This window comes from Myodes glareolus, chromosome 10, assembly GCF_982192425.1.
Source record: "Myodes glareolus chromosome 10, mMyoGla1.1, whole genome shotgun sequence".
NCBI lineage: Eukaryota > Metazoa > Chordata > Mammalia > Rodentia > Cricetidae > Myodes > Myodes glareolus.
In genome coordinates this window covers 52115738-52128939 of record NC_142035.1, presented here as the reverse complement: position 1 = coordinate 52128939, position 13202 = coordinate 52115738, and the positions used below count along the sequence as shown (strand labels likewise).

General features: G+C 42.3%; 1 protein-coding gene and 1 non-coding gene across 8 annotated transcripts in view; one reads left to right on the top strand and one right to left on the bottom strand.

Annotated features, from left to right (window-relative positions):
- Positions 1-7633: 7633 nt before the first annotated feature.
- Gabpb1 (GA binding protein transcription factor subunit beta 1) overlaps positions 7634-13202 on the bottom strand; it is a 48961-nt gene continuing 43392 nt past the window's right edge. For all 7 annotated transcript variants that reach the window (XM_048459442.3, XM_048459441.3, XM_048459440.3 and 4 more), the window contains exon 9: positions 7634-9086. In XM_048459442.3, the coding sequence (XP_048315399.2) occupies positions 8934-9086 (153 nt within the window). In that variant the 3' untranslated portion in view covers positions 7634-8933. The remainder of the gene's footprint in view (positions 9087-13202) is intronic.
- On the top strand, positions 10611-10714 carry LOC125416928 (U6 spliceosomal RNA). The gene has a single exon (XR_015004313.1). It is a non-coding gene; the product is annotated as a U6 spliceosomal RNA (small nuclear RNA).

Sequence of the window (13202 nt, the reverse complement as noted above, 5' to 3'; positions counted from 1 at the left end):
AGAACAGAGAAGGGACTGGGTACAATAGAGTGCAGGACGGGCAGGTTCCCAAAGGGGAAGAAACACTGTCCTGCGTCAGATGAAAATCTTTCTGGTGATGACAATAGTCTGGAGCCCTCCTCTTCCTGAGGCGAGTGGTTTTTCTGACAGAGGCTTCTTTCTGAATGTCTTCTATGAAAGGACAGCTTTTGAGAGCAATCCCTATGCCTATGGCTTCTCAGAATAGCACAAAGGAAATCCATGGCAGGGGAGTGGGGACAGCAAATTCTCTTCTCCTGAAATCATATTCTGGGGTGGTGGTGTGTTTGTCCTGAATCCCAACAGTGCCACAAAACATCAAAAATCCTTGGAGTTTTTCAGATGTCAAGAGGTTTTTTTTGTTTGTTTGTTTGTTTTTGTTTTGTTTGTTCCTTATATTGAGTTCCTTAGAGGCTCTAACCTGAGGATGTTTGAACCCGAGAGTTTAAGCCCAACCTGAGCAAAACGAGTCTCTGTCTAAAACATCATCTGTATCTATGACAACAGAATCCATGCTCAGAGGGAAGAGTAGAAAGAGCTGGAGGGTAAACAAGGGGTGAGACCCAGTGCAGAGCATTTACCCAGCACGTACAAGACCCCGAGTTTGATCCCCAGCCCTCACCTTCCCCCTCTTAAAAAAAAAAAAAAGTACCTCTGGAAGAAGAGTAAGAGTTTGAAAGACTTAGGAGTGCTGAGCACATGGGGCTCCCTGAAGGCTGGCACCCCTTCACACCCCATGTGCCGCTCTTTCCCTGGCTGTGGAGTGTACCCTGCATCACAGCCTTGTGATCAATGAGAAGTGTGTTTGCTATAGTTCTATGAGCCATCCTGAAACAATAATTAAGTCCAAGAAGGACGCGGGAATCCTGTATAAAGCATGTAGTTCGCAAACACAAGCAACAAAGTCCTTCCTGGCAACCTGTGCCTGAGGTCGGCGCAGACTCGTGCGGCTGAGTCCTCACACTCCAGGACCTGACAATATAGTGTCACAACTGGGATGGGGTTACAGGTTATGTAGTTGGTGTCTGCAAGGGATCCTTTGGTATACAGGGGAAAAGCCACACGTAAGAAAGGGAAAGGGGCAATTGCTTTGCCAACAAGAAGTTGAAAAGGGGAACTAGAGAACCGGCTCAGCCATGAAGAGCACTGGCTGCTTTTCCATGGGACCTGGATTTGGTTTCCACACTTATGAGGCAGCTCACAGCCATCAGTAGCTCCATTTCCATGGAATCTGATGTCCTCTTCTGGCCCCACAGACAGCAGGTATGAACATGGCACATAGACATACATGCAGGCTCGTAAGCCACAACTTCCTGGTCCTCAGAGTCCCATCCATTTATGCCCGGTGGATGAACTTGATTGGCTGCACTCATCTGTAAACCAGGGATCAAGGTGAGGCATTCTTGGCTGGCTGGTTTGAATACCTGTGGGAGATTTTTAATTGAATCACAGGTGACTCAGGGAAACCCAGGAAGAGGTAAGAAACAGGAAGCGAAAAGGAAAAAGACCAGAGATTCACTGTCATCTTGGTGAATCTGAGGTTTCAAAACTCACAGCTTCTAAGCCCAGCTGCTATGCTCAGTCTGTGTTGTGTGTGCCAGGTCCCAGACGTCTCCCATGCTAGTGGCCTGTCACTCTCAATAGCTGCCTATAAAAGACCCTACTTAGCTCCCAACTCCTACCAACACCAGATGCAGTGTGGGTGAACTAAGAATTCTCAACACTGATACTCTTCATAGATATTACAGAAAGCAGTTTGATAAAGTCAAGTAAGGCCTCACGATCCGAGACTAACAAGTCAATTGTAAGACAGTGTAGAAAGCCAACTCATGAACTTAAAAATCTAATATGATGATGTTCATTATGATATAGCAGAAAAACAAACTGGAAGCGATATTTCTATACATAGAAACAGGCCATACATATACAAATAAATATAAAAATACTTTTGAGAGGCAATCATTCTACCAATAAGATACATTTACTCCTGATTATTACAGAATTAGTCACAATAGCTGAAGTACGAGGTTGCCGTCACAAAAGCACAGCTCCCACTACAAAGGGAGTAAGGGAGCTTATTCCAGAGCCAACCTGGGTGATCATGGCCCCAGGACCTAGGTTTAGTTTCCTCCAAATACCATTCCTCAGTGAGGTAGCAGTTTCATGAACTTTTCATAGAAATAGAACAAAGAAAGTCATAAATTAAGACCCTTTTCAAACACATCGGTGGGTACATCAAGTAGGCAGGTTACATAGCAAGGCAGACAGAGCACTGCTATAGGCCTCAGATTTTAACTTAGTCTTCTGATTAGTGGAAAACGAAGGTTTTGCTAGTACATTCCGAAGATTTTTAGCCATTAGTCACAGGATGCTAGGTATGACACAGAACTGGGCAAGAAATGGCTGCTTAGGGGGTTAAAGAGAGCCCAAGATAAATTGGGATTAGGCTCCGGACTTGCAACATCCTGAACCCTCCACAGCCACTGAGGCTGTAACCAGTTAACAAGCCTTGCAGACTCAACGTCTCTCCAGGAGTTGTGGCTGCAGCGCCAACCCAGATGCCCTTCAGCAGGAGAATGGCAAAACGGCAACAGCGACAGAACATGGTGTGGTTACACAATGGCATATCACACCGTCATGAAGAAGAATGCAATCTCGCCATTTGCAGCAATTTGCAGTGATGTGGGAATAACGGAGGAAAGGTGGATGGAGATAGTGACACAGAAAAAGAAGAACCACGTGTTCTCTCGCTCGAGTATGGAAACTGGTAAGTCTGTTTGTACACTGTGGAATGGAATAGCGGACATTAGAGATGGAGGGGAGAGGACAGAGGGAACAGGAAGAGATTAAGGGAAACTTTGGGGACAAGGAAAGGTGGTGAACAGAAGTGAGACAGGACAGCAACCCTGACCCGAAGAACGATGGAGAGACATGAACACTGCACGTGCATGCATTATAGAAAAAGCACCCAATCAAAACCGCGTTAATTTTTATAAATTATGTATGTTGAAGAAGATGTAAATAAGAGCTGGGGGTGTGGCTTACTTGTTAGAGAGCTTTCCTAGCACGTGAAACCCTAGGTGCAAACCTGAGCACCACACGAGCCAGTCAGGTGATTGGGCCTATGATCACAGCACGTGGGCAGAGGAAGCATGAGAATCAGTTGTCCCAGGACAGGGTGTGGCACAGTGGATTCCCAGTCAAGTGATGGGCCTATGATCACAGCACGTGGGCAGAGGAAGCATGAGGATCAGTCATCCCAGGACAGCGTGTGGCACAGCAGATTCCCAGGCTAGTCTGGGAAACATGAGACCCTGTCAAAAACAAACAAAATAACATGTTTTTAAAAAATCAAATAACATATGAGCCAGAGAGATGGCTCTGTTGGTTAAGGTTCTTCCAACCTTAACCTGGTGACCTGGGCTTAATCCCCTAGGACTTGCATGGTAGAGGAAAGGAACTGACTTCTGAAATCTATACACATGCTGTGGCACAAGCACATACATGCATGCGCACGTGCACGCACACGCACATGCACACACACACACACACACAGAGAGAGAGAGAGAGAGTAGGGTCAGGGAGAGAGTAAATAAATGTAAAAAAAAACTGATCAACCAAAAATTATCAATATGCCAAAAGATAGCACTAACAAAGTTAGGAAAGCCAATGATGTAAACCTGTAGTCAGAGAACAGAGGCTATAGCTCATGAAAAGGTACTAGCCTAGGAACACACCAGCACATAAATCAATCAGTACATACCTGACAGACTGAACACCTTAGACTCGGGCTACTGGTTGAGTGGACTGGACAAAGGTGACAGCCACATCAAGTGGCATGCGCTTCTGAAAAGAATGGAAACAGAGGGCAAACCTCAGATTCATTAGATCTGGGTAAGAGCTTTGTGTTTTAGTTTCTTCTGTGTGCTTTGAAGTTTTCATCAAAGCAAAACAAGAAATTGATGTACAGTCTACTCCTGGAAAAGTACTAGACACACTGAACAACGTCTCAGTGTGTGATGCTTGTTAGATTTCTGTTTCCTCGTGGCCACCTGCCCCAGCTAAGCTTACGCAGCCGTTCTAGGGTGTTGGCAGCTCTGCCATCTTAGGGCCCCGCTTTGTGACCTAGTGGAAGCATGCTTAGACTCTGGCCACCACCAGAAAAAGACTGATGGCCGGGAAGTGGTGGCACAAGCCTTCCATCCCAGCACTCGGGAGGCAGAGGCAGGAGGATCGCTGTCAGTTCAAGACCAGTCTGGTCTACAGAACGAGTTTCAGGACAGCCAGTGCTACATAAAGAAACCCTGACTCAAAAAAGGAAAAAAGGATGAAAAAATAGAAAAGGAGAAAAAGCAAAAGCTGCCATTTTCTGAGCTGGACACAGCACGCGGCTTGTCTCCACCTAGAAGCTGGGTCCACTCTTTGGCTAGGAGGCAGCAGCAGCACCACCACCACCACCCCCACTTACTCTGACACTAAAATACTGGGTAGAAAAGAATGGAGATAAAGGCAGTTCCCAGGAAGACTAAGGAGTTCTGTAAAGAGACTGTGGTTTCACTCAAATGTAGCTTTCTTACAATACGGTATGTTCCTATAGAGATCCGCAGTTCACATTATACAGTATGTTCCTATAGAGATCCGCAGTTCACATCTAATTCTTTAGCATTACGACGGAAATGGAAAGGCTAGACCAGTCAGGGAAAACAGCAATAGAAAAGCAAATGCTTTAACTGGTGAACTAAAGTGTGTGAGAGAATCATTCTCGTAGAGCAATCAAGGTATTTAAAAAATCCATGACACTCAACATGGTAATCGACATACTCGGCAGTAAGGATGGAGCTGTCTTATGTGGTGGCATACGTGATGGAATGAAATTCATCGTATATTAACTCTGCATATGAGATCAGAGCTATTCAGATAAAAAAAGAAAAACCAAGCGAGCAAATAATAAAATACAGTGGACAGCACCTTAAGAAAATAGGTTATTGCGTGACTGCCTCCCCCTGATGGAAGCATTCTGCACTGGATGCAAGGAAACTTAAGGAGACACAGCCCTACAAAGCCCAGCAAGTTACCAGGATCTCGAGACCCACCCCAGGAGAGTTCAAAAACAGCAGACAATCTTGGGGGTGTTGGGTGGGGAGAGAGCCTCAGGAGCGCTACCTTCAAGCTGTTCCCACAGCTCCAGGCGTTCAGCTTTGGGGAGTCGTCATCTATGCCGGGTGGCTTTTTGGTAATGCAGTAGATTTGAGTCACTCATATCCCTGCTAGTAACGCCAACAAACCCATTGGTTTACCAAGCAAGACTTCGGCAGAACCATCTCTTTGGTTGTTGCTGGTGTCCTGTTTGGGGTGAATAACGTTTGTTCATGTCTCCCCCCAAAAAGTCAACACAACAAAGCTCTGTTTTCTTTCAGGAAAGTAAAAGAGATTTTTGTTTGTCTTTTCAAGTGATCTTTATCTAAAGAGTGAAAGGCCCTAGGAACTGTATCCACAGTACATTCCATATTTTGTTATCACTTTCATTTAAGTAAAATATTTTCACAGAAATTTAAGGTATCAAATGAGCAGAAGACACAAGGCCACCTCTAATATCTGCACATACAAAAAATTGTTTTAAGAAGTCACAAAAATATTGGTATTCAAATTTTAACTTGAAGCTAGCACATGGCTAGTGCTAATGCCGTATTTTCCGAGGTAGTCTAAAGAGCAATTAGAAGATGAACCAGGAGCGCTTGCGTCAAAGTAAATCTATGTGCATCAGGTGTTCCCATTTAACACAGAAAAAAACAAATATCAGGCATGGCTTAAAACTACAACAGATTAGTTATCTATAATGAGATCCAAGTACAGTAAATATTACTTAATGAACTGACAAGTCTATTAGCGAATCAATTCCTAAGTTGATTTGACAAGATGAAAGAGTTATTTATTCAGTAGGAACCAGGTGAATAGAAAAAAATTAGTTTTCCTGTTTGCTGTATGAGCCCAAATACTACTGCTCTGGGAGCTTCTCCATCTGCCACAAGGGTTCCTCGAACTGATTTGTGGCTTTATCTAAAAATGTTCCTTCTCGTTGTATTTTTACTTTGAGTCAAGTGTCAAGGTCTTCCCAGTATTAAAAAGCACAGTGTAAGTCGAACCACGGGTAGTACAAAGAGAAAAGTCTCCTCAGAATCAAGCCCCGTATTCATTTCTGTCGCTGTGTTGGTGTCTGTTATAGGATTTCCTATTGTCAATAAACATCACCACAAACGATGCTAGTCAACATATCCTGGCACAGGCTTTCCTTTAAGCCTGTGCTTTAAACAAATAGTTATATGTAGATCTTTTTATTGCAGACGGGAGTTTGTTCACCTATTTCCTCTTGATTCCCGCGTCAGAAACTTTGTTCTACTGTCAATAGAGCGCTCTCACCTTCCCACCACCATCAAGAGACAGAACAAGCTGGGGCAGGGGAGGAGACTTAAAATGCAAGCATGAGAACCTGAACGCCATCCAGAAACCACATGTGTAATACTAGTTTAAAATGCAAACCACGTCTCAGCAGCATGAAGCTTCTTGCTTTTGGTCCGAAGTCACTGGAGAATATGAGGTTTGGGTTTGTGTAGTAATTAGTGTTAAGCAGAAAGCTGGTGCACATTTAATTTCTACATGTGTAGGCTATAGGCCTAGCCCTAAAATCTAGTGTTAGATCATTTAACATTTATGTAAAGATGGTGGAGAGATACACCTGTTGTCTCAGTTACCTGGAGGAGGATTAATTGAGTTCAAAAGTTAAAGACCAGCTAGGTTGAGACAGTGAAAGATCTCTCTTCATGTTTGTCAAACCCAAGTGTGCTGTGGAATAATCCTTTTGTATCCTGTGAAGATTTGTCACCTGGATTGATTTAACAAAACACTGATTGGCCAGCAACCAGGCAGGAAGTATAAGTGGGGCTATCAAACTAAGGATGCTGGGAAGGAGGGCAGAATGACAGGAGAGAAATATGGGTTAATTTAGATATAAGAGTTAGGTAGTAAGAAGCCTAAGCTATTGGCCGAGCATTTATAATTTATATTAAGTCTCTGAGTCAGTTATTTGGAAATGACTGCTGGTTATTTGGGAGCAGGTGATCGGGACAGGAAAACTCTGCCTACACTATTGTAGTGGCACGTGCTTATGGCCCCAGAACTATATAGGCTGAGGTGGGAAGGTCATCAGAATTCATAAGTTGGAGACCAGACTGACAGTAAATTTATTCATTTTGAAACTTACTGTCAAATTTAGAGAAACGCTGGAAGGAATTCTCTTCCTTAGTCTTCTTATATTTGCCATGGAGATTTCCTGTGCTCTCCAGAAAAGCAGTGAGAGCAGGCTGAGGCTCCAGATCTTTTATCACCTTACCTCATGGAAGGATAACCTGGTTGAGAACCATCACATTCCCAAGGAGTCAGTCCCTCTGGGGGATTTTAAGACATATTTTCATATGGCAGAATGTAGCTCGGGTTATGTGTGTGACAGGATTTGAACCAGAGTCCAAAAGTACCAAGTACCTGCTCCACCACCGAGCTCTATTGCCCACGTTTTACTGTGAGAGGAATGTACAGTCAAAACACGAGTCTGCACTGAGCATATGTGGAAAGATATTTAATTGTAAAATAGAAAAGGAGGCCAGAGTACAGTCTTGAAGGTAATTGGTTCTTTATACAGGTCATCTAGAGTAGTTTTGGGGTTAAACGTTTTCATAAAGCAATAAAAAAAAAATAAAGAGCTTGAAGTTACATTTTACGAAACAGAATGGAAGAGCCTGCTAAATGTCCACACACTGTGGAATGGACCGTGTTGTGACGAAACTGAGCTGCAACGCAGGCCTGGAGCTTCACAGGGAATAGCGGGAGTTACATTAGACGTATCTATAGCATCACTGAGTACAAAAGGTTCCTGTTCTACATACAAAAGCAATTTTCCATAAGAATAATTTCTTGGGCGGGGGGAGTAAGTCCATGAAATATTTCAGAAACCCAAATGCACTGAGTTTGCCAAAAACATTATCTTAAAATCCAGCGCCTCAAAGTGCTCACGTGGAAATCATGATGGAAGGCACAGAATACAGTCTCACGTCCCCATAATGGAATTTTCAAAAAAGCATAGATTTTGCAGATTCACGTTCTCTTGCAAGCTGCTCCTTCCAAGAACATTGTCAGGGTTGCCAGCTAACCCAGCTGCTTACTTCCTCTCAGTGGCTGACAGAACGACAGCGTGCCTTATGTGTTTCCTGGTAACTTTCATCGTCTTTGTGGGAAACATATCTAAGCAAGGGATGCATCTTAAAATCATAGAACATGCAGAATATGTACAAACAAAATTTTAAAAATATTTGCTTCATATACATGTAAATCTACTTGCGTGTAGCTGAAATTGAACAAATATAAAATTTCTGCTTCCTAAAAAAATGTTTTCAGTGAACCTGAGACAACTTAAAAGCTGTACAAAAGTTCCTGGGAGAAATCTCTTTGCAGAGTTATTTCCAACATCAGTCCACCATAATTAGCACACATTTGGTCTAACCGACAATGACCACCCTTCGAACTTCTGTTTCTGAGATATGAAGTCTGTACCCAAATCAAGAATTGCCTGTAACAGTGCCTTACTATGGTTTTTGGATCTCCTCAACAATCTTTATCAACTCATTTGTAACTGTAAAAAAAGAAACAACCAAAAAACTATTTACAGAATTCAGTTTTAAATACATTTCACAAGTTCTAAAGTTTTATATTACAGGAATTCAGAGCTCATGGCTTAAGTCCCATTACCAATCTGTAGTATTTTCTAGTATTCAGTACTCCCGTGGCTGTGTCTTTACTGTGCGCAGTTCAAGACTGCATTCTTTCTGGACAAAAGGTAAAATCAAACTCATGTTCGTGTCAGGCGGCTAGACAGCCTCTTTGCTGGTCTGGAGGCGCGTCATGGCCTCCAGCTTCTGCCTGTAGGCCTCCGCCTCCTGCTCCTTCTTGAGCAGCTGCTGCCGGTACTTCTGCGCCTCACGGTTCGCCTCGTCCAGCTGTTTCTGAAGTGCTTCTCTCTCCTAATTTAGAAAAGAAAATCGTGTTTTCAATTTTTGCACAAATATATTAACATAATCATGTGTCCTTCAAAAAATACAAGGAAGACAGACAGACAAAACTCTGTGCAGTGGCCACAGCAGATGCCTAGTGGTAGGTACCTCCAGGACGGGCTCATCTTTTCCACCAATTCATAGGTAACTCCCAGTTTTGTTCTCTGTACTATGAGATAGAGATTACTCTATAATTTCAAGAAAATTATTTCTAATTTATAAATAAGAATAACAGACATAAAATGTGCACCTGTTCTCTTATGTACTGAAGAAAATAACAGAAGACTGAAGAGGAAACTATGTAAACACACCTCATCCCTCCTCAGAAAACAACCACAGAGCTGAGCCCCTACCACATGGCTGAGCAAAGGCAACTCCACAACTCACTTCTCATGTGTCAGGCTATGAGTGAGAAAAGTAACGCTCAGAAATGATGCAGCCTTCCCAAGAACACCAAAAGAATTGGGTGTATGGTATTCAGATGTTACTAATTTCAAAACGACCCATGCTCCTCTACACTACCAAGCCAAATACCTGAACTCCATCACAACAGGTGCTAGTCCAGACTTGTGAAGTCATACAGTGGGCAATCCATAAAAGGCAACTCTAACAACCTTCTACTGTTAAACAGGTATAAAATCTTTAAATCCCCAGTTATTGAGAGCCAGCATATACAAACCCAGTCCAATGAAAACAGCATACTTATTTCTTCTCTTCACTGTACCCATTATCAAGGAGAAAGAGACCAACACTATAAAGAACCCTTCCATATACCTGTAGTAAGCACATGGAGAAAACCTAATCCACACAGTCCCAGGCTCAGGGAAGTTTCCTATCTCAGGAACGAGGTAACCTCATCACAAAGACCTATGATCCGCTAGTGAGGCAGGAACCTGAATGTAACTGAATTACAGAAAAGACCAGGTTTACACTGAGCATGCCCAGAGGGAGCGGAAGGTGAGGGAGGTCCTTGAGGACGGTCTGAGATCTCCTCCTACATATCCACTGCCTCCTGACACAGGCTCATTTTAAGTACCCAAGACTGCCTCTGCTTTACTGCTCAATTGCCCCTACCAGGAGAAACATGCAGCCCCCCTCTTCCCTCACCCCCACCTTATGATCCCACCCACTGTCCTACGCTGAGAATGAAATTAGATTTAGTATTTTTTTTCTGATTCTTATTGCTCCACCAGATATGGGAGCGACTGAGGAGTTCAAGAAAGGAATGTCTTTTATTTCCAGTTTCAGCAATACCAGGTCCTACCTAATACCTTACATTGCCGTTTCCCTTCTCTTAGAACCTTCCAAGATGCTAGGAAAGATGGCAGCCAGAAAGATGGAAGCTGGAAGAATCAAGCCTCGGGGAAGCAATCAACACTAGAACCGCTGTGACCTATGCAGGACTCTGAGCTTGCCAATGACCAGGGGTAGAGGAGAAAGGTAGGGCCTGGTTGTGTTTCCCTGGGAGCAAGACCTATGAGGAGCGAGTGGGCTTAGCTCGCTTTGACAGCACATGTGCTAAAATTGGAATAATACAGAGATTATCATGGCCCTTGCACAAGGACAACACACAAACTCAAGAAGCATTCCATAATTTTCCTCCAGCTCCAGGAGGATCTGATGCCTCTGACTTTGCCAGGCACCAGCTCTGTGGATGCACACATACACATAACTAAAAAAAAAAAAAGAAAAAAGAAAAAGAATGAAACTAAATCTTTTTAAGTTTACATGTGTTAAGAAATAAGATCTTTTGTTAGTCAATGTTTTGAATATACATAAAATTTTCCCCAACTGCATAGGAAATATTAGAACAAACTGCCCATAAGGGATCATCTAGTATTAGTTATTTATTAACACCAGCATTTGCAAGGGATTTACTATTACTGTAGAAGATGAAAGCAAATGGAGTGAGACAAACAGTGTAAAGTGAAATGGCTTAATCCTATCTTCCTTATCTCACTTCACACACACACACACACACACACACACACATACACACACACACACACACACACACACACACACACATACACACACACACACACCCCACACACACCACCCAGCTGGGGTCAAACACAGAACCTCACAGATTCTAGGCAAGTAGTCAATCACTGAGCAGTAAGTAAAATACATTTTAATACAAATAAAGTAATAGCTTCCTTTCACCAATTGGGCCAAATAAAAGACTCATTTCATCATCTTTTTGTCTAAATCTGTAAAATGTAAAGACAAAGATCCTTAGTATTTGTTGATCTTTTGAATATGATTAATACATAGACTTTTGGTGTTGTACCTTTGATTTTTCAGAAATGCAAAGTATGGAACAAAATATGGAAGAAGAACTTGTTTACCATCTCAGTTTTCAAAGCAAATAAAAGTCTGAGAAATGGAAAATGTTATTTAACTGAGACCTTTTTCTGATGTCATAGTTACTAAACATACTCTCTTTACATAGCAGTGTTTCACACATTAATAGTGCAACAGGCTGACAGCTGACATTTTTATTTAAATATAAATGTTACTCCTATAGATTTAATATTTTATAGTAAAGCCACACTAGCCAATTTTTACATTTTTAGTATTTATTGTGAGTTTCTGTGGGCTCATGTGCTACAGCACATATGTGTTCAGAGGACAACTTTCTGGGGTCAGGTGTTTTTTTTTTGTTTTGTTTTGTTTTTTTTTTTTTTTTTGCTTCTAACCTTACCCAGACTTGGGATCAAACCCAAGACGTCAGGCTTCCACAGTGATTCCTTCCATCTACTGAGCCATTTTGTTGGCCCAATTTTGATATATTGTTATTGCACATAAATGGTATGGATGTTTTGCCTGTGTGTGTGCCTGTGCACCCTAAGAGTACAGTACCTAAGGAGGCCAGAAGAGGGCATTAGATCTTCTGGAACTGGAGTTACAGACTACTGTGAGCTGCCATGTAGGTACTGGGAATTGAACATGGGTCCTCTGAAAAAGGAGCCAGTGCTCTTAACTGATGAGCCATCTCTCCAGCCTCCAATTTTGATATTTCATATAGCAATAATTTCATCAGTTAATATGTGGTGCTAAGGTACTGTTCTAGGGATAGGTTGTAGCTGCTCAGCATCCAGGAAGCTCAGGGCTCAACTCCCAGCACTGGAGGAAAAGAAAGATGTCTAACATCACAGATCTCTAAGAAAATGAAACCCTAGTAATAATCAAGATTGACAGCCACAACATACACCATAACCCCGAATTAATATATCAGGTAACAGAACCATAGGGCAACAGGTGATTTCAGCTCTATTTTCAAAGATGATTCTCTAATTCTGCCATAAAAGCAATGTGTGGGACAATTTGACTGTTTTAATATATACTTTTTGAATGCTCAAATGTATGTCTTTGTTCTAGCTATTATAAACTGAAAGACACAATTACAATAGTTTATCTCTACCTCAACACACACTATAGGGCAATCCGGCTAGTAAATATCACTTACTGAGCATTTACTATATGCTCACCACTGAACTCAGCCTGCTTCTGTCCCCATTTCATCTCCAGTCTCACTGTGTAGCTCTGGCTGGCTTGGAACTTACTATGTACACTGGCCTAGCCTCAAACTCACAGAAGGGATTAAAGGCATCCGCCATGATACCAGGCTTTTCTTTCACGTAGTCTTCAATCAATTGCTGATGCTATTCATTTTTCGTCTTGTTGATGGACAGGCTATGCCTTGAAATGTCAAATTAGCCAAGGTCACACACTCAAAATATCAGAAAATTCAAACCTACTGTTGAGTCCAAACCCATGTCTCTGAGAACAAGCACGTTTTTAAGTTTTAACTTATTATTATTACTAGTTATTATTGTGTGTGTATACTGTGTGTATGCGCATGTGCACCATGTGTGAAGGTTAGAGAACGACTGTAGAGCTGATTCTCTCTGCCTTTATATGGGTTTCAAGGATCGGACTCGGGTCACCAGGCTTGCATGGCAAGCATTACTTGCTGAGTCACTTTGTCAGCCCAGCACACACAAAGACACACAAACACACACACGTCTTAATGTTTTATTTTTAGTTACGAGGCACTTATATGTCAGTGCAGGGCTGTAT